This window comes from Anopheles ziemanni, chromosome 2 (genome assembly GCF_943734765.1).
Source record: "Anopheles ziemanni chromosome 2, idAnoZiCoDA_A2_x.2, whole genome shotgun sequence".
Taxonomy (NCBI): Eukaryota; Metazoa; Arthropoda; class Insecta; order Diptera; family Culicidae; genus Anopheles; species Anopheles ziemanni.
In genome coordinates this window covers 66,829,148-66,850,676 of record NC_080705.1, presented here as the reverse complement: position 1 = coordinate 66,850,676, position 21,529 = coordinate 66,829,148, and the positions used below count along the sequence as shown (strand labels likewise).

Sequence of the window (21,529 nt, the reverse complement as noted above, 5' to 3'; positions counted from 1 at the left end):
TTCTCTCCACTTGCAGACCATCCGCGCATTCGTCGAGGGTATGAAGGAACGCCGGCGGGGGCACATCCTTGCCGTCAGCTCCATCATGGGTGAGTGAAATCCTTCCGCGAGGAAAAGAAGGAGATCGAACCGGCGATCTAGCCACCACAAGCAGAGCATTTTATTTCTTGCTTTCCTCATCCAGGCTACATTGCGATGCCTCGGAGCGTCTCCTACGTGGCAACGAAATTTGCCGTACGTGGGATGATGCAGGCTCTACAGCGCGAGCTGGCGATGGATGGGTTCGGTGGTGAAATATTCACCACCACCGTTTTCCCGACGTTCATCGCCACCCGGAAGCAGCTGATGGATTTGCTGAACGAACTGAGGTGAGTAGCGGCGTCGGCAGGTCTGCCGAAAGTGCGTCATTCACAGTTCAGCAGCTTTTCTTGGTTGTGCTACCTTCTTTACCACTCCAGCTTCGATGAAAAGCTCGCCATCTTGACGCCCGAGGAGGCGGCCGATGTGACGGTGGAAGGCATGCTGCAAAGGAAAACCCAAGTCCTAGCCGCGCCGTTTTTCATTCGACTATTTATCTACTTGTCGGAGTAAGTAACGTTTGTGTGTGTGTGTTATTTTTTTCAAATGTACTAATCCTGTTTTCTTCCATTTCTGGTTGTAGTCTGTTGCCTTGCGAACTTTCTAACCTGCTGCTGAAAACAATTACTGGAAAACTACCTCAGCTAACAACTCCGTTGAACAAATAATAGTTGTTGTCTATGATTTTACACCTTCTATAATATTGTATGGATTGGCCGGATCGAGAAAAGTTCCCGATTACTCAGAAATATTGGAATTTTATATTCATTAATCATTTATGTTACCAAGATCATTCAAGTAGTTAAATAATTAATATCCGGTGATATACTCTTAAATCAGTCTATCCGCTACAATAATGTAAATACTTAGTTATAAGAAATAAACCCGGTTTTAAATAAGGTACCCGTTTTATATTTTTTTTCAAATTAATTAAAAATAAAGCTACCTGCCTTGGGCAACAAAAATTGCAATACAGCAAAAGCAGTTGTGCTTTGTTAAATTGTATTTCCCCCGGCGTAAAGTTTAATTCTCATTCATCATGCACAAAAACAACGTCCAGCGAGGTTTCTTAGACATTCCAATAGTACATCGGCAGGAAAATTATAGCTTTATGGCACACACAAATGAGGTGTGACTAGCACTTTACGATAGCCATCCTAATCACCAGCACGTGGTGTGCCTCAATAATAGACTGAATGATCCGTTACGTAGTGCAATTTTATTCCAACCAGATGGTAATCTTCAGGTACCTCGCATGTATCGAAGGTGCATAAAATATTATCCAAGCAAGGAAGATGCTCAATGTTCAGCAGATGACATTTCTACATTTGAGTTGTTTTAAACTTTGTTCGATAAGTAATAGTTCAGAAAGATCCACAACAAGCCTTTCACATGGAAATGAAGCCATTGAAGCAGTGTTTGTACCGTTGATTATCTTTAAATGGAGGTACGAAACAATATTCAAACCACCGGTAGAGACATGCATAAACGCCTTTGAAAAAAGGCTCTGGTATCCAATTCCCATTAACTATGAAGCAGAGTAATTACCTTTACATCGTGTATATTATGATATGTTATTCGATTTTGTTTGCTTTACTATAAAGAGCTAACATACTATTAAGCGTACAAACCTGTAGCAGCTTAAAAAAAGTCGTTAGGCTTTCAATGTTAGCTATTATTTTTAACCCACAATCAATAAGTTTTCTGGAAGTTTGATTTTATTAATGTTTTATAACAATTCTTTTTCAATAAATAGAGTAGAATTATGTAATTTTAAAAAGAGAAGTATGATTATGTAATTTTACTTCTCTTTTTAAGATCCACTTGAAACATTCGTTTAACAAGGAATAACAATTTTTATATAGAATAGTATGCAGCTTTTTCAAACGTATATCATTTTAGTCCTATGCTTGATACATTCCAAAATCATGTTGTTTGGCTGTAGATACATGCTTGGTTGAAATTTATTTACTATAACACGTTTTTCATTTGTTACTGTCCGACTCTGACTGGACTTTTTTGTTTCATTAGTTCGTTATGATTCTTATAATTATTTTTCATATTATATTATTAAAAGTAAGTTACCCACTATTGTAAGACGGACCTCGTTCCAATCTGTTACCTGTCGATCATATCATCATGTTAGCAGAAGAGTGATGATTTCTATAGAATATTTGTTTAATACGAACTTGGCCCTTGGAGGTTCGAGGACCCTTGCGCTCAGTCCGCGCACCGTTGAGCCACTGCTCACGGTTCAAACCCGGTTATCCGGAAAACGCCGATTTCTTGCATCGTTGGTCGAGCTGGTTCGGAAAATAAACCAACCCCACTCCGCTTTCGAGCAACCCTTCAGCGCAGCTCTTTTCTTTCACTGCAAGGGCAAAAAATGCAGTTGCCCCTGCGCTGCAATTTGTCTGCGATCGCGTTGCACATTTCAGTTTCGCTTCGACGCTGGGACAGAACGGTACGGAGTACGGAGCTGTCAGTCAAATCAAAGTGCATCGTCACGAAACGACAGTGAGAGCCACACGTGAAGTAACCGAAACAGACGTAAAGTTCACGCGTGTACTATTTGCATTCGTATTCGAGCGCGATGCAAAGTTTACAGAACATCGGACAGACGCCGTACCAGAAGGCGTTGAGTGGAAAACCCCGGAGTTCCGGATCGAAATCCAACCCGCTGAATGTGGTCAAGTTCATCGCAATGGCTTTGCTGGACGTGCTGACGTTCTTCGTGCTGCTGGTTCCACTGACCGCCAATGCCATCGTCGAGCTGGTTCGTCGAGCGCCGAAAAAGAATGTTTCCGGCTGGACGGCCCTCGTGACTGGCGGTGCGAACGGACTCGGACGTGACATCTGCCTCCAGCTGGCCCTGTCCGGATGTCACATCGCCGTCGTCGATCTGGACGCCACCGGCGGTGAGCAGACGGTAGCCGACATTCGGAAGCTCGGAGTCAAAGCGCATTTCTTTAAGGTAAACCCAAGTGTGCTCCAGCGAAAGTCCACGCCTTCGATGTAACGCGAACGCAGCACGCTTTGCTGACTCGCGTTAAATTGTTGTGCGGTAAGCGTAATGTGTTTCAGGAAGTCTACGCCGCTTTACTGCACAAACGTAACACATCCGCGAGGGGGGACGAGTAACTACTACTGCACTTGTATGCACTTTTCTACCTTTCATAACTTCCCAACACTGATCCAGGCCGATGTTACCTCGTACGACGCCGTGAGCGCCATGAAGGATAAAGTGAATGCGAAACTCGGACCGGTCGACATTCTGGTCAACAATGCGGGCGTTCTGCCGCTGATGTCCTTGCGCGAGGGTACGCCGGACGATTTGAAGAAAGTGATCGAGACCAATCTGCTTTCACATCTTTGGGTGAGTTCTTAAATTGCGGATGATTTTCAACATTCCTCTTAGTTTGTTTTTAGGTTTGATAGAAACATGCTTGATCGTGCAGTTAATTAACATAATTTTGTTTATCTTAGCAGTTACACTACCGTAGCTTTTCAACGTTTAATAGAAGACGTTTACATTAAACTACACATACACATTTTTTGATATTCCTTATCTTAGCATGTTGTACTTATCCTTCATCATCGTATATTAAAACAAAAGATATAGATAATTTATTACAAAAAAAGAGAAGCTGGTCAAGAAAAGTTATTTACATTTAAAATTTAACATTTAACTTTTATTTAAAACAATTGTTTGCCGCAGGGGCTGTACAATATAAAACTTAAAAGTAACTTGAGTAGGATTAAGAGGCCTGGGAGAGGAGACGGGAACGCAATTGAGAAATGGAGATATTGTAGTCAAATAGACCTCGCACTGCATTGAAGCCATTCTTTCCAAAACTTGCTCGAAGAAAGGGAAGAAGGAAAGGAGGTCTATCACGAAGGTGACGCGAAGGGATGTAGAAGGGTCAGGACGATAGGAGGAGTGGGACATCAAGGTTATGGAGGAGGAGGTTTGCGATGAACAGGGATTGGGCAGTCACGTGTCGTTGTTGAATGGATTGAAGTCCGAGCAAGTGAAAACGCGAGGTGTGGATGTAGAGAAGTTTACAAAACGTCTCGTGGAGAGGCGGATGAACTTACTCTGCACGCTTTCCAACCTGTTCATTGCTGTAACCCCCGCTGGAGACCACACAACGCAGGAGTAATCCTATATTGGGCGGACCCAACAACAGTACAGCGCCCTCAAAGCCGTAATTCCCAAGTGTCCTGGTCGCTCTGTCCACAACAGAGTTAATGTGGTCAGAGAAGGTGAGTCGGTCATCCACCCACACCGCGAGATCCTTCACCACAGACACTCTCGAAAGTGGAGTGACACAAAGACAGTAATCAAAACAGATCGGATCCCGAATGCTGTATTTTACATTACAAATTTTATTTTATTCAAATCCGTACACTAACTGTTTTAGTTTTATGTTTGCTGAATCCTGCCGTTAAACCATTTGGTTTTAAGAAAATTAATTTGATTTGATTGTATAAATTTAATTTAGGAAACGCTTTATTTTTCGTATAAAACGCTTTATTTGAAAATTACAACAGCTCACACCCGCGAAACACCTTTTCTGCATGTGTTGCTGATAAGAATGATAAAGTTTCCAACTGGTCCGATACCTGCATAAATGAATCCATCATTAAAGAAGTTCAATTATTTTATTACTCCAAGATCGTCGCTAGATGTGAACCAATCAAATACTGTACTGCCATAATTATCTTGTCCCTAATAGACCCTGCGGCTGTTTACCAACGATATGATTGAGCGAAAACGTGGCCACATTGTGGCGATTGCATCGATAGTCTGTAAGTTTCATCGTGAAGCTGCCCGCAACACTTCAAACACACGACCTCATAAGGGTACTATTCTGAACGTACGTTCTGTATGATTGCCCCTAGCATACCTGCCAGTCGAACGTCTGATTGCATACGCAGCCTCAAAGTACGGCGTCCGGGGGCTGATGGGTTCGTTCGCTAGCGAGCTGCACATCGAGGGCGTCGACGAATTCGTCAAGACCACCACCGTGTACCCGTGCTTTATCAAAACCCGGGCCGAGCTGATGGACGCACTGAAGCAGCTCGGGTAAGGTTTTGCTTTGCCGGCTTTACCTCGGACGATATTACATAAGTTTTTGGCCATATTTCTTGGACCTCCTCCCGGTAGCATCAAGCATCGAGTTCCCATCCTGCAGTCGGAATCTGTTGCCCGTGCAATCGTGGACGGAATTCTGTACAACAAGATGCACGTGTATCTACCGAAGGTTGTGGGTCCTCTTGTTGGAATTTACGAGTGAGTTTCTTGATGGGCGTGCTGTTAATAACAATACACTTAAAAAACATTCTGCTTTGGTATCTTTCAGAAATTTACCCTTCAAGGTGGGTCATCTTATGAAGCGAATCTTACTACAAACTTCGCTGCCGAACATAATGAAACGATAAGACGTAATTTTGGATCGATTTTGGCCAGCCGTTCTTTCTCCTAAAACTGCATTATATGTTGTTCGACCCAAAGGAGTTCGACCAAGGAAAATCAAAGGATTTATTATTACTGGAGGAAGATCCTATCATAATATATTACACACAACTGTATACTTCCCTATTTCCCAACAGTGTTAAATTTTTGAACCGATCACAAATTGTCATAATTGTCGCAAATATTGTCAATAAAGACAATAGATTTAACCGTGTTTAGCGGTAAACAATCACAAGAACCACCCTGTTTGCATCAATTACGACATAATCATAAACTACCAACAGCTGTTTGCTCACCGAACCTTCATCTCACTTCCCGCGATCGCGATCGGTGGGCAAGAAAACATTGATCAAACCATCTATCAGTCCATCCTGCTCACTCTGCCTAGCAGCTTTGTAAGCTCGCGTGTTTGGAGCTTTGGAGGGTCGGATCGCGTGAACCCTTCGCGATCCGCGATTCGCGCGGAAAAGCTCCAACAACGAGAGTGGGAGAAGCGACTCGAGCAGAAACGAGAGAGAGATAGAGGGGATGAGAGTAAAGCCCGATCGTGTCGTCGATCAGGTTTCGCGTGCGATAGGTTTTTACGTTGGTCCAGGTGCGCTTTTGCTTTCAGTACAATTTCTGCCCGCGATCCGGTGATCTCGTTCACGGAACGACACCTAAGTCACGTTACAGCGGTCGTCGTGCGTGAGCGTATCATTTTCCCAGTGGCTGTTTTCGTTATTGTTCGTGTTTGTTTCCGCTCACGAAACGATCTTTTTTCATGTTATTGGTTTTTCGATTTGTTTTCCTACGCGGAACTGCAACGGATGCAGTTTAGTTGTGTCTTCTCGTCGGTTGGTGTGACTTGTGCGATTGCGAGGTGACCTAAACAAAACCAAAAAAAAAAACAACGCCGAATGCAGTTTCGATCGTAAGCGAGCTCAAGGTGGGCAGGAATTGTAGATCAACTGGCGAGCTCTACCCGATGTGGGCAGTGCGTGTGCTGTTGCCAGCCTAAAGTGAACGTACATCTTGCCTGAAAACGATCAATCCAAAGTTGGTGCCGTGCGAGCCAAATATTCTAGTGAAAAGGTGCGGTGGTGACTACAATCACATCCATTCAGTCGTTCGAGCGTTTAGCAGTAGCATCAGCATCGCCATGGAGGTGGCGTGGCGCTTCCGGATCATATTTGTGATGGCCTTCGTGGTGATCATCTTCGGCGACCTGCTCGGGTACGGTGGCGCACGGAAGGAGCCGAAAGGCAAGTCGCTCCTATCCGGTATCACCGAGGTCGAGGCGAACACGGGCGAGTCGCTGGGACCGACCGGCAAGGATGCGGCCACCCGAACGCGGACCAGTCACACAAATGGTAAGCCCGCCGAACCAGAACCAAGCGCCGAACAACTGCTTCGTTGTTGGTGCCATCAAACTATATTTACGACACCGGTTTACGATGTTGACCTAACGTCCCGCTTTTGGTTCGCTTCCGGGTTTTTCCGCAGCGATCGGCGGCAGCGTGGAGAGTGACTTCGACGAGGAGGAAAACACGGCCGGCCTGTCGTCGGCGGAGCTGGCCGCCCGCAAGGAAAAGCTCAAGAGCTCGCTTCGGGAAGCGTGCCTGCCGAAGCTGCTGTGCGAGATGGCCGCCAAGCCGAACTACTCGCTGAACGTCCGAGAACGGGATCTGCTCTCACTGATAAGGTAAGCCGTCCGCGGGCAACCCGTTCCCGCGAAGGAAGGAAACGAACGGGGGGTTGGATGGGGGTCTGCAACAACCAACCTCGTTGCATGCACACGAGCGGTTGTGGGTCATTGAAATGGAAACCTGTTTCGAAGCTTTTCCTTTCGAAGCCGCCAGCGTGGGGTTTGTCTTGAGCCTGGCGTCTTCTGGGGCTGGGAAGTGAAAGGGAAGTTGCACGTTCGGAGCGAGTAAAGCTTACTACAGCGGGCCGGTTCAATAACACTGCGTTAGGGTAGGTTTCACTCGGAGGCCCTTCGTACCCTTCGTACGCAAGGTTTTGATGAATAACGCATGGAAATCAGCCACGTACATGAAGCCACTTAGCGATTCAAATGAAAAGGTGTTGGGCATAGAAGGTATATTTTTGCTCCGTTTTTATTTTATTTTTTTCAAGCAACAACAACAACAAAAAAGGCATCCACAAGTGCATCCGTACGAATTACGTTAATGATTCGTGGCGAATGTTCCATCCGAACAACGGAAGGCTTGTCGCAACGAAACGCTGGAACGTTCGAAAAGATGGAAGCTACGTTTGTTTGTTTGACTTACGCCTAACTGACTGGACCTTAATTTTTTTTTTGTGACGCAAAAGAACAAAGTAACGGTCACATCTAGAAACTTCCGAACCGGAATAATGGTACGAATGCGCAACCATCAGCGAGCATGTTTGCACAGAGCAAGCGACAAAAAACTATTTAATGTTATTTAGTTGTTTTTTTTTGTGGATGATGATCACACCCTTCTGCACCTTCGTTTTTTTCTCTCTCTGATGAGCTTTCTGCGAGTCACACGTGCTCCATCGATAGATATCCACCGGCGGCTGGGCTTTTTTTTATTGTTGGCCTGCTTGGCTGGGCGACGATGATGCAGCAAAACTTGATTTGTCTGACAAATATGCTGGGAAGTATGGGAAGAGGGTCAAGAGGTGGTAGGGGTGTTGGAGGTATTTGTTGGCAAAAATCAATCATAAAAAAATGTTCCATAACACACCAACTCACTCCGCACAACTCGTTTGCCGTTCCAAAAGGCTCTCGAAACTAACGCCAGATCAACACGTTGCAGGACGAAAGTTTGCAAACGCTCACATTGGTCAAGAGTGAACAAAAGTATCCAAATAAGAAAAGTCTTACAAAACATGTAAAATCTTACTAATGAACTGAAAACAGAGCGAAATTGATATGAAAGTTTTACCAAACAGACCTTGTAATTTGTTTATCATGAGTTGATAAAAACAACGATAAACTGCTTCAGAACTACTCACTGCTCACCAATTCTTATGTTTTCTATTTCATCATAGACTGTTAAAAACAGAGGGAATTGAATAGGAAAGTTTTACCAAATAGGTTTCACCTTATATCTTGTTTATCAAAAGTTGATGAAAACAACGATAAACTGCTTCAAATCTACTCACTGCTTATCGATTCTTATGTTCTCTATTTCATGATAGATTGTTAAAAACAGAGCGAATTTGATATGAAAGTTTTACCAAACAGACCTCATAACTTGTTTACCATGAGTTGATAAAAACAACGATAAACTACTTCAGAACTACTCACTGCTCACCAATTCTTATGTTTTCTATTTCATAATAAACTGCTAAAAACATAGGGAATTGGATAGGAAAGTTTTACCAAATAGGTTTCACCTTATAACTTGTTTATCATGAGTTGATAAAAACAACGATAAACTGCTTCAATACTACTCACTGCTTACCTATTCTTATGTTTTCTATTTGATAATAAATTGTTAAACATAGTGAGAATTTAATGAAAGTCTTACCAAATAGACCTTATAACTTATTTATTATTAGTTGATAAAAACAACGATAGAATGCTTTAAAACTACTTTTTGAACAAAATAGAACAAATGTCGACCTTCATCGAACAAATCACGTTCAAAGTGCTCCTTTTATATTGTCATGTCGAAGTGCTACAGGTTGTGGCAACAAAGATGTAGTTCTCAAAATTATATGCAAATAAATTTCATCCCACCGTTTGTATGGACAAATCCAACTGTACGCTGGGATGCTGGTAGTACTTGGGGTACCACTCGACACTACCGGGGGGGGAAGCAAACATTTCTGTGATCGCGGCCAGCATCACCTGGTTGTATCATCTCACACCATCGGCCAACACCAACACCACCAAGCACCGCCGGACACGGCGTCATTACATCACGGTGCCGGTCGACGGAGCACCACGATCGTGTCGCGTTGCCGAGTGAGGTAACCATGGTGGGCAAAAAGTAGGTTGCTGGCCTGTTCTCCACCACGTTTCGGTTATAGGGCACTGTCCCGCGGACCGCTGGCCAGCTCCTGCATCGAAAGATAATCAGCCCAGATGCAGGTCGCGGAAAATGGCACAAACTCGGGGCTCGGGACTCTTTGTTGTTTACTTTTTTCGCCCCTCCGCCTTTTCTCCTTCTCCCACCAGAGCGACCTTGAGGTGGGCAGAAAAGTGAAATGCAGCACAGCCGATGGCACCGTTTTATCATCGGCCGTCGATCATTCGGCGAACCCCCCCTCCCACTGGAGCCCACAAGCCAAAGTGGGCTGTTTGGAGCGGCGCGATTATTAAAAACCAAACCCGATCGAGGTCAGCCACTGCTGGGGACGCGTTTTCGCTCGCTCGAAGGGCCTTCGGTGGTGGTGCGGTGTTGAAAAAGTCACCAGTTTGTTGTTGTTTGTTTATTTGTTGCGCGGAGAAGGGTGGGGAGGTCAGCAGCAACAACAGTTGCGAGCACCACCACAACCACCACGGCCGAACACTCACTGAATGGTTTCGGGCCCAACGTCGAGACTCTGGTGGGTCTCTAATGGAGCAGTTTGTACGCGAATTCACGCGCCCAACTAGATCCACGACCGCTTGGCCACGGAGGTCTCAAAGTATCCCTCGCGTGTCGTTCGCTCTTTTTACTAGTTTCCTCGTACGCGCACGGAATGCCAATGGAAACCGTGCTAAAGCCCGGACCACCGCCAACCATAACCGATTCGACGCCAGCCGGCCATTGCAATGGTCCTCTCCGGACACCCCTCCCTCCCGTTTAGGATGAGGTAATGCAATGGCGAACGATTTGCAGCGTGCGCGAGGAGCGTTGGTTGGGCAACCGCCGTTTGGCACTTTCTTCGTTTTTCCTTTCTGGCGGTTACGTTCCGCGACGTCGAAGGGGTTGCGTAGTTTGATTGTTTGGCCACTCGTTTGTTTACGATTTGGAAAGAATGCACTTGAAATTAATGTGCTGTTCGTGTGTCAGCAGCGTCCCTCCGGTTCACAAATCGAACGCAATTCATATCCCTGCGAAGGTGTTCGATGTTTTTATTTTATTTTCGATCCCTCATATATTAAAGTGTGACTAATTGTGCCTCTCAGGCACACCACTATTTTCAACTTTCAACACAAACCGGATTTGTTTCTCAGGCAACTCTCCAAAAATAAACCCTGCCGACGTGGCGATCGTTGACCTTGCCCGTTTGCAAAGAAGTCGCATCAATTGGTTCTTGAATCAATCTGTTTGCATAAACAGCATGATACGACACTTTTACAAAGATTTTATTTTTAAGAGTCGAGTAAAGAAAACTATCTTTGGTGGCAATAGATTTTCATCAATAAATTTTCGTTTACGCTACTTGATTTAAAGTAATAAATTTGTGACATAAAAATTGAGTTTGTCATCGTTGTCGACCGGCTTTGACCAATCGATTGCCGCCGGTCGCCTAGGGCCGGTTTTGGCCACTGCATATTTGCAAATGTCACCATACTGTCGCAGCTTTGAGCACAAACTTCTTTACCTTGTTCTACTGCCACCCAGTGCTCCCCGCGATCGATGGAGCCTGTTTACCTTCGACTCGTTTCAAATTTATCCATCAAAATATCAACCGCGACGTGCGTGCGTGCGTGTGTGCTTCACCGCACACAGGTGAAGTTGTTTTTTTTAAACCATTAGAAATCCGCATAGAAAGCATGTCCATGTTTGAGCACGCAAGTGGACAAGTCGAGAATTTCCATAGCAAGGTTTTCACAAGTGTGCGTCGGCTGGCAACTAAAGGTTAGATGACAGTTCCTTAGCTACCAAGGATTTGTAACCAGCAAAAGCCCAACCCGGAGAATAAGCATGTTGTGTTGCAGGCGGAAAACACGCTTGAATTTTTCATGTTCCGGTAATTACGACAATAAAGTGAGGGTTAACCATTTCATCTATAATCTTGACTATCTGCCCCATGAGAAGTAACAAGAATGAAGCTTGCGCATCCTAATATATTTATTTCCTGTTTTCGACCGAGTGTTAGAAGCGCGAACACACTAACAGTTTTCTCAGTGGAAACCTTGGGGAACCAATTTATGGAATCGGTGGCCTACAGCTGTGTGGTTGAAATAAACAGCGGAGAGTTATCGCATCCATTTAACGTCTGACAGGTCACTCCATATTATCGTTTTAACGGCTAGAGCAAGTCCACCAATGGATGAGAATATGTTAACCTATTTTTTTCCTTTAAAGAATCTTTTATCATTTATGTTAAGCAGTAATATAAACCGACAAATTGTGATTGGACTAAAATAGATTGCTCAGATTTGACATTTCAAGTCTCAAGGCCTTGAAAGAGCTAGATTAATATTGTCGAGAACCAAATTGTAACATTATCGCACGCAGTGATCTCTTGCGACGCACTGTTCGTACTCAATCTCGCACCGAATCAAACCAATCGCCCGGCCATTACGTAACGTACCGGTTCCAAAAATGCCCCACGGAAATCATCTGTTCGTAGACTACCATTGCGTGCGGTTGTCGGTGTGTTTGTGCACCGGTAAGCACGTGCCGCTGCATTGACCCTCCCGATTTCCTCATTTCACGAGGTGCACTTTGCAATCTTGCACGATCGCAAAAGCGCCGATCCACCGTAGCTGTTGTTGCGATTGACGAGTATGTGTGTTGAGAAACGTTCGCCCAAGATTCGTAGATTGTTAGCCGACTTGCGCAATTGGTCTGTTCAAGCGACCTGTTCCAGGGGGGTTCCCAGAGGTGCACGGTGAGGTCGGGAATTAGGGAGGGAGGCGGTGAAGATCCAGTATCGGTGCCCTAAGGCACCCAACTCCCCAGCGGCTCCTGTTCTGTCCCGGTACTAATGGATGTTTTAATATTTCTCCCTTTCGGTTCTTTCGTCCCTCCGGCAGGTCTACCACCTTATCGCTGACGATGGCTGTCAGTCCGACCAAGTGGCACTTTGCGGCGCACATGGGGCAGCTGCTGCGCGACGCCGGCGACACCCTGGTCACGCCGATCGGCTGCTCACACCTCTGGCCGAGCTGCCCGTACAGCTCGAAGAAGCTGCTCAAGCTGACGAATGTGGTCCAGCTGAAATAGGCCGGCCCTAGCCGAAGGGAGCGAAGCTGTCCTCCGCAACGACGCTGCCAAGCGTCGAGGCTGGATATTGCTGTGACTGACCCTGATTCCAGCCGACTCGATAGTGCTGTCAAATTGACAGCGCAAAGCTTTGGTCAGCAGCTGCGGTTCGCGATCTTGATGAGACGGATCGGTGTGAAGCCTTCAACATCTTTCGACTGACTTCCGACCACGGCGTATCACACCACATCCCAGCACCATGTTCGAGCGGAAATCAATGATCGAAGATGGAAAATCCGGCCCATCGCAAACCGGCAGTTAATCAAATCAATTCGAAATTAACCGTCCGTGGAATGCTGTATGAGCGGGTTAATGTTTCCACCCCGGCAAAGATACAAAAAAACAAAACCCCGACCCCATGTTGACCTTACACGGCCCATTAGTTTTAGTAGTCGATATGCGGTGATTAACTATCCCATCCCTTACCCCGCCAACACGGGTGTGCCAACAGACCCCGGGCAAACAGCAGCCCCGCAGCTGTACTGTAAATTTTAAGCCTCATAAGCTGCACAATATGTTATACAGTTTTACTTCGTTTTATTTTTATTTTTTGTTGTTTGCTAACGGCAATTGTTTCCGAAAATCCGTCCCCGGCACGATGGTCGCCGGAAGGCCGGAAAAGCATGCCACACGCACCAACCGAAGGGGTGACCGAGCCGGTCGACGATGAGCTAACGCGTTTAATGCTGTACGTGCGAAATGATTCGATTACTCGGACGTCGGGGTCGGTGCCGTACCGAAACCGGAAGGTTAATATGTTGCCCGGCATGTATCGCCTCCGCCGGCACGACTTTCACGATCGGCTCGGCGTTTGCTGGGGTGGACCGGTGAACCGTAAAATGTGATCGATAAACGATGTCAAGTGTAAAATAATGGCAACACTGTAATAAATCTGTTCGTGTAGATAGGTAGAACATAAATGGATCGATGTCGGCTAGCAGAACATACGCGCACGAGAGAAATGCTGTTTTTAGAGCAGAAAAAAGTTGAAGCCATGTGTATAATTTTTAAAAAAATATTTTAAGACAATGAACCCGATGACTGCTGTACATAATAAGATTGTTGTAAATATAAATTAGCTATATCTGTTGAGCAACATAAGCAAAAACACATCAATGTTGAATTTTACTTTAACCAGCAAACGTGTTGGCTAACGAGATTGTTATTGTTGTGCACAAATAATAATGATCTTAATGCATGAGCATCAAAAGTATGTAGTGAACAAACAAAATTTTACATGTGTAGTTTTCTTTTGCATGACTAAGTTAACTACCTTATTGCATTAATTTAAGGATTATCTACCCGAAGCCGTTATTAGTGTAAAACATATCCTTCCTGCTGACAACTTGTAGGTTGGCAGATAGAAATTTCTTCCCCATCTGGAACTTGTTTGTCAGTTGGCTGAATTTAAATTGAATTTAATATTTTACATCACACCACGATGCAGAAAGAAATTCATTCATTCTACATGATTTAGTTTTTCTTTGTCTCACCGATGCATTTCCGGTATTTACAGCCAGCTATCTGGCTGCCATTTCCACCACTTTTCCTATCCACCGAAAGCGGCTTCCTGTGCGGATGATTTTGGTTCTATTCCGCCACCTGGGATTCCGGCCGTGGAAAGGAAAGAAAAAAGGATCTGCTGCAACCGCAACGGAACGCTCGACGAAACGCAAAACTTTTCACCAGAACCGGGCACCGAGAAAGATTTATGGCATTCAACAGCTTTCCCGTTGTGTGAGTGTTATCTGTTGGGCCATTCCTCTCCCCGGTCGCGTGCGCTACGTTGCGGTGGAAATTTTCCCACCTTTGTGCCCGCGAAAGCTTAAACGTGATATCGTTAGCACACCACCGCGGTTACTATCAGCAGTTGGTTGGTTGGCAACGATCCCCGCACACACAGACACACACACACACACACACGCAACCTCCGGTGCCGGAAAGCGCGAATCAAGTCTCGTCGTGGTAGAATTTCCGAACACCGAGTTTTTCACCCGCCTTCAGAGCAACATGCTTAGCTTAGCGTGATTTACATACGGTTCCGGTTCGGAGGATTTCCTGCTTCCCACCCCTCACCCCCGATGACAAATGGAGACCGATTCGGACCGAAGCTCCAATGGCCAGTTCGGACCGGCAAGGTGCCGCGCGAGCCAAATGGTAGACATTCTTTTCGCAAGTCCGTGCGATTGCGGCAAATCGTTACCCTAATTCCCGCGCTATATCCCGCTTGCCTATCGGCATCGGAGCGGGGCACGAGAAGCGAGTGGTCGATCTTTAGATGGCGCGAACTTAAAACCCTTTTTTTTTGCAGGATCCACCGAGTGCCATATAGAGCGCCATACCATACGTCAAAAAGGAGGGGAAGCTCTGATTTGGACCTGATTCGAAATGTTTACCATTCGTCTTGATTTAATCCGAGAGGCGCTGCGCTTTATCTGCCGACTGGCTGGATTACGAGCGATTTGGACTCCCCGGGACCAGCGGAGATGAAAACCGACACGTTCCCTTGGCGTTCGAGTGTGGCAGTAAGGCACGGATTACCCCGTAGGTAGTTTGGGCACTATTTCGGCAATGGATCTGGACCTCTCGGGTCCCCGTGTTAAGTGGCAATATCTTTCCCCATACTCTGGCCCGAACGCTAAATCACCGTCTTGAATCCCAGCGCCAAGAACTGTTGCTAATTTGTCAGCCATTGTGTCCGTGTGCCCTAACCCACCCTTAAGTCCGTGTGTTTGGGTCTTGACAGAGGGATTGCAAAGAGAAGGGGGTGCAGTGTGCCGTGAGGGGAGATGTGCTGGTAGTTAAAACAGAACCAAAAGAGGCGACTTACCTTGGCAACTATAGCCATTTTTGTTCAACTCGAATCCCTCCGAGCAGTCGCACTCGTACATGCCATCGTGCAGCTCGTAGCACAATTGCTCACAAGGACTCCCGTGGCCACAACGTCCTGGAAACATAAATGAACGGATGAAAACGTATGAGCGATGGTGGAAAAGAAATGGTAAAGGGGGCTTGAAGGAAGGTGTTGAGAAAATTGCGGGTATCGTTAGTTTTTTTCGTTTTCTAAATCTTTCATTAAACACAAAACTACTTTAAAGAACCCAACCGTGGCTGAATTCAATGATAAAAAGCTATTCGTTTGTAATACTTATCATGCTTACTCGAAAACGTATGATTTTTTAAAATGTGATGTGAACAAAATATGATAAGGATGATTTGAGAAAGAAAAATAAGTCCAGTTGGTACAGACAGTGAAGGACTGGCCAAAGCTTCCGTTTTTTTTAAGTCAAGCGTTGACGTAGTGATTACTTGTGGATGGATAAAAGTTATCCAAAACGACACTAGCCTACAAAATGGAGGGACCTGCATTTATTAGCGTCTATGAAAAACAAACGAACTCAGTTATGAAAACTTCTTTTGTACGTTTTAGTACAAGTTCAATTTATGACCAGAAGTGCAAATTGCATAAATTATGGCGCTAGGTCCATTTTGAACTGCCAATTTTAACGGTATTCCGTCAGAGCCACAACATTTTATTCTACATAAATATTTTATGTGTCTTACTGACATCCTTAAAGATCAACTTGTTGATTAAAAATAAATCCACAAGAAATTATCGATAAACTAACAAGTACAATAACCCAAAAAAAACTCTTAAAACATGAGAGACACATTTCGCTATTATAATCGCTTGCAGTTATTACCTCCTGGTTACAAAATTTCTGATTCCTGAATCCCCACCCCCAGATGGTATAAACAAAAGAAGTGCCGAAGACAACTTTTCCAAAACGACACCCACGATCCTCTTCAGACGCCACCCAAACAATGTTCAACCGCAAAAACCATCTTTTTTTCATCATTCACCAAGAAAGAGAAAACCGGAAACAATGAGGCAAAGCCCTTGTCATCGTTATCCTTACGGGATGCATTTTCCCCGGATGCACTGGGAGTGCCCGGAAGGAACCGAGCGAACTTCAGGCCAATGGAGGCCGGGAAACGCCATTAGTTTCATATTACTACTCCCTGCCTCGGCGTCGGTTGAGTTATAAAATTTAATCAAAAACTTGTTGATATGCAATTAGGTGTCTTTCGTTCGCCGCAAAACGAATGGCGGCGAAAGCATATTTCGGCGAACCTTGCGACTTTCGGTGTCGGCATCCGCTGCATTGTGTCGGCGGAAAAGCGGAAGCATAATGGAAGGCCTGATGTACGATTATGATGCTGATACGGTCGACGGTAGGACGACACTAGGCAGGTTAACTTGAGTTGCGACTGAGCTTGTGGTCTCGTTCAGGAAAGGAAAAGGAAATACTTTCACACATTTTCGTTTTTCTAGCTCATTAGTACCGTATGCGGCGATGTCGGATGCAAAAAACAGTGGAACATATGATTTTTAATGTGCATGGGTAAGTACATGAAAACATATTACAGCGTAAAAGTTCTTTTCGTGTGATCTAACATTAAATTGTCTTCACATTCTTTTTGTTTCAACTCTGGTTCTTGCTTTTTTGTACAATTATTCATATCCACCGAAGTATAGCAAGATTGACTTTTATTCGTTTCTTATCGTTTATCCCTATTTTGTCCGTCCACCAACACCATCTTCCAGATACTCCCCCCGAGACAGTGTCGTTTCTGCCAAACCCACACAATCGTGACCTATTTTGGCAATAAACACCTTTGGCTGCCGCTCTCCCAACCTCTCCCAGGGTAGGAAAAGGAAACATTTGTCATCCTGCCAGAGCAAACCGGAACCGGCTCGGTAGTGGAAGACCAACTGAAAAGATTAATGCTTCCTACGGAACGTCTAATATCGGAGCATTGACAAATCGACGACCCTATTTCTTTCTTCTATTTTGTTTTCTTTTTTGCCGCAAGAGAGGAATGGAAAAAGGAAAGATTCCGATTTTTTCCACCATAGGATGTCACGAACAAATTGATTCAACATTGAAACACCTTGCAGTGCCATTATAGAGTGATTATGTGATGCACAAAACCTTCAATCATATTGCGAGAAGAGCATAACATATAATTCTTATCTGACACAAACTGTCCATAGATGTATCATATGATTTATACGAATACAGTTGAACTAAGCAAAGCAGCGAAAAGTATAGAAAGCGACATTTTCCCCAAATCGAAAAAAAAACTTTTATAAAGTTTTCTGAAGTTTAACATCACTTGATAATGCAGCCGCAAATACTGATCAAAGTTGGGCATAAGCCTACAAATGCAAAAGTTTGTTTCCAGAAGATCTTGATGATGGCCTTCCCATTGTTTGGTAGCGAGCTTGAATTGGCTTCGCTGGCCATTTATCTAAATCAAGTTCGGTGGAATAACACAAATAAACTACCATGGGGAAAGTGAAACATTTTCACCTCGATGAACGTTTTGCCGTGCGTGTGACTTATCTCGGCTAGTCATTTTGAGTTCTAGCTCCCTGAGCACGATTAAGATTGTGTATTCTTTTTCTTAACTTTTCTTTCCTGTGCGTCCCTATGGGGTTTGTTTTTTCTTTGCTGTATTCTTTAAGATGTTATTCAAACACACACATACACACTGGCACACCCTCAGCTTTACTCGGAAAGGCCAACACTCGATACGGTACCAAACGGAACGGCTTCGGCAGGATCGTCACCGCCATATTTCAAGGATTCCCTTTTTGTTTCATCCTTCAGCCGAAGCATAATTCATCCATAATTCATAACATCTCCCTTTGCGCATCGGAGGCGAACTGTTTTATCCGTCCTGCCGTGTTTGACCGACGGTCGGGATTGGGTGGGGAGGGTGAAATTGGCAGTTTCTTCAATGTCCCACCCTCGGCTGCCCGTTATTTTTTCGCCGGTGTTGGAAATCTCTAGGCTCACAGGAAGCGGTAGGGCTCCGGAGTTCCTTCAACGTACACCCAATGGAAAATTCTACTTTTTCCTTCGCCACAGCAGTCGTCATTGCCGGTGGGAGAGTCAGGAGCATTCGGAGTGCTTTCACATCCGGCACACCCACCCTCGTCGGCATCCCTTAAGTAAGATGGCTGATGAAGAGGTTTACGCGACCGTTGAAAATAGAGTCAAGTAAAGAATAAGTGTGTTTGCTGGGCATTTATAGAATGATGACATTTTCTTTGTAAATCTTGTGCAGAATAAAAACAAAAGTGTAAAGGACATAACAGAGAGATAGTGAGTGAGGGAGAGTACACAAAAACGAACAGAGTTGAAGTAAAATAGAGACACTGTTCCACTTCCCAGCCGGTACGACGTCAGGTTGTCTTTTTTCCTCATACAACCACGTAAAGAGTTTCCGACGGTGTACTTCAAACCTCGGCTCTTGCAATACGAGACGGACTTGTGCAAACCCGTACCACATAAATCATCACCATAGCGCAGCGAGTCTGTGACTTTTTGTCCAGAACTCATGACACGAGCCACGAGCCTGGCTGAGAGAATGAAGGGCAGAAGCTTACCGGGTGTTCATACGGGTTTCCCAGTCCCGAACACGGAAGGACACGTACGTACGAGTCATGAGCCCGCCACTTCCCTGCATGCCACCGGATATGCCGTTTAGTGTTAACGAAGGAAAACGCGCGCATGCTGCGAGGAATCCTATTAGTGTGGAGGGCCGTTTATTTGAATGCTTTCGGGTTTTTCATCTTCGAGCTTGTTTTGTTTGCAACGGTGGGCAAAAGCGAGCGAAAATAAGTCATTTTCCAGGAAAGTATGCATTTCAATGGAGTAAAAATGGGCAGATGGAAAACAGGCAAAACCCAATCTTGAACTTTCAGCCTACAAGGGTAAAGGACTAACAGTTTAAGGAGGCCCTAATTGTGTCACGTTCTTCATAGCGTACCGCGAGGCGGCTGCTTTTATTTTCATGTTTTTTGCAGATCCGCCCTCCAAATTAAACCACCCGTTCCATTAACATTTGCTTACAACAAAATGTAAAGTCCCTTTTCATCTTTCGGGAGTGTGCGTTTTTTATCATTACCGCTTTCCGTGCAGCATTACCCTTCCACATACCATGATTTTATCGTTAGCCTTTTCAAAAATCTTACCACAAGTCTTTATGCTCTGAAAAAATAAAAATTTCATGGATGACTTAAGATGCATTCAGCATTATTTTCGACTCCCAACAAAGGAGTGAAGGAAACTTATCGGAATGTTGAGATGGTTAGAAATAAAAAGCACTCTTTTTGAAGCTTTTCTGTGAAAAAATTGAGCGCACACGTCACCAAAGCGAGTGTTTCCGAGACGAAGCGTAGCCTCGAAATGGTGGTGCGTGAAAAATCATGACTATCTCTCACGACCTGGCCTCACCCACGCCTCACTTGGCCGGATGATCATTATGAATAAATAAATGTTAAGCACCGAAAATTGCATTAAATATTAAGCCCTCGGAACGGTTTCATGGTTTGGAAAAAGAAAGTAGGACGCAAAAAAAAACACATCCGAAAGATAAGAGATCAGAACTTCCGGTATTCGGGCTACTTCCCGCGGATGACGGGTTGCCGAGTGCGGGTGGAGGTACGTTGGATGGTTTAGATGGAAAATTGCGTTCTAAAGCAAACGTTTCACCTCACCGACCCGGCACAAAAGTGAATGAGGATAAAAGCGAAAGAGGAATCATACCGAAACATCCACGCTTCAAGATGGTTTACTGTTCGCTGACTTTCAATCGACTTCCTGGGCACGGCGGGGGTCTCCATCGTGTGGCAGATTGATGATGATTACGTTGTACCCTCGGCAAAGGAAAGATGCTGGTTCACAAACGGTGAACAAAAATCATAAACAAGCTTATCATCTGATCACAACAAGGATATGATAAAATCCCTAATTGAACATGTTCCTCACCCGCTTAAACCGAACGCAAAGTTCGGGGACATCCTCACGAATGAAGACATTGGGCTGGGTTGTGGGTTATAAAATTTAAGGGGAAAAGATAAGCAAACAAGAAGTTATAAATCAAAAGCTTGTACACCACGAAACCAAAGATAACTGTGGTGCACTGATCAAAGTTATGTTTTTGTATTTACGACGAATATTATTGTTTACATGGTAAACTGAATTGTTTCCATCGTTTAAAGTATGTAAAAGCCAAAGCCAAAGCCATTTTGCATGCTTACGGTTATGCTAACTTATGAGCTAAAAACCAATCCGAATTCATTAAGTAGCTACTATTTATCTCCATTTGAAATGGTTTCATTAATTTTAATGGGTGATGAGTGCGTTAAGCGTTTCTCATCCGAATCCCTCTTAAATCGTAATTGTTTTATCCTAATTTAAATTAGAGTCAGCAATACAACGGCATCCATTTGATGGCGATATGAGTTCGGATAAAATGCTGATGATTTTAATAAGTTGGATTAGTTTGTTGAAGTGCTAAAAGATATAATATGATTCAATCTGAAGAAATGAATAAATTTATTTATGTACTCTAACCCAGTTGAACGTTTTCCATGCATACACTAAATGAAAAACATATATACAATAAGTTCAAAGACTTTCTCTCACAATAGGCGCTTATTTTTGAAACAAAAGTGTAGCTCAAAATAGATAATATGTTAAAAAATGTACCAAGCGTCACGGCAAAACATTTCAAGCCGGTTTGTTTCCATTTCGCGTTTAAAAAGCCACACTCCATCGCTACGTCACGCTACGCGATTGAACCGAAACAATCTTCTCGGTGTTTGTTATTCATAGAATTCCCCGAAAATGTTTTCTAATTTGCCCACAAATCCCTTCGAACCTTCCGCGCCACCTTCGTTGGCCGTAACCTTTCCCGGGCCGTGCCAACGAGCGCATACGAAATGTCAGCAGCTTTCTCCAAAGGAGCGAAGAAAAAAACACAACTCCATTTT

At 44.5% G+C, this 21,529-nt stretch overlaps 3 protein-coding genes across 3 annotated transcripts in view; 2 read left to right on the top strand and 1 right to left on the bottom strand.

The window, feature by feature from the left end:
* LOC131294149 (uncharacterized) overlaps nucleotides 1-21,529 on the bottom strand; it is a 97,106-nt gene that overhangs the window by 48,855 nt on the left and 26,722 nt on the right. Inside the window, exon 2 of the mRNA XM_058322195.1 lies at nucleotides 15,509-15,625. Coding sequence (XP_058178178.1) covers nucleotides 15,509-15,625 — 117 coding nt within the window. The remainder of the gene's footprint in view (nucleotides 1-15,508; nucleotides 15,626-21,529) is intronic.
* Nucleotides 2,672-5,523, top strand: LOC131284053 (17-beta-hydroxysteroid dehydrogenase 13-like). Its single transcript, XM_058312911.1, has 6 exons — nucleotides 2,672-3,052; nucleotides 3,278-3,454; nucleotides 4,818-4,890; nucleotides 4,984-5,167; nucleotides 5,249-5,374; nucleotides 5,445-5,523. The coding sequence occupies exons 1-6, from the start codon at nucleotides 2,672-2,674 to the stop codon at nucleotides 5,521-5,523; spliced, it is 1,020 nt and encodes a 339-aa protein (XP_058168894.1).
* On the top strand, nucleotides 6,699-12,639 carry LOC131284064 (uncharacterized). Its single transcript, XM_058312922.1, has 3 exons — nucleotides 6,699-6,909; nucleotides 7,043-7,241; nucleotides 12,450-12,639. Exons 1-3 carry the CDS (start codon nucleotides 6,699-6,701, stop codon nucleotides 12,637-12,639), a joined length of 600 nt encoding a protein of 199 aa, XP_058168905.1.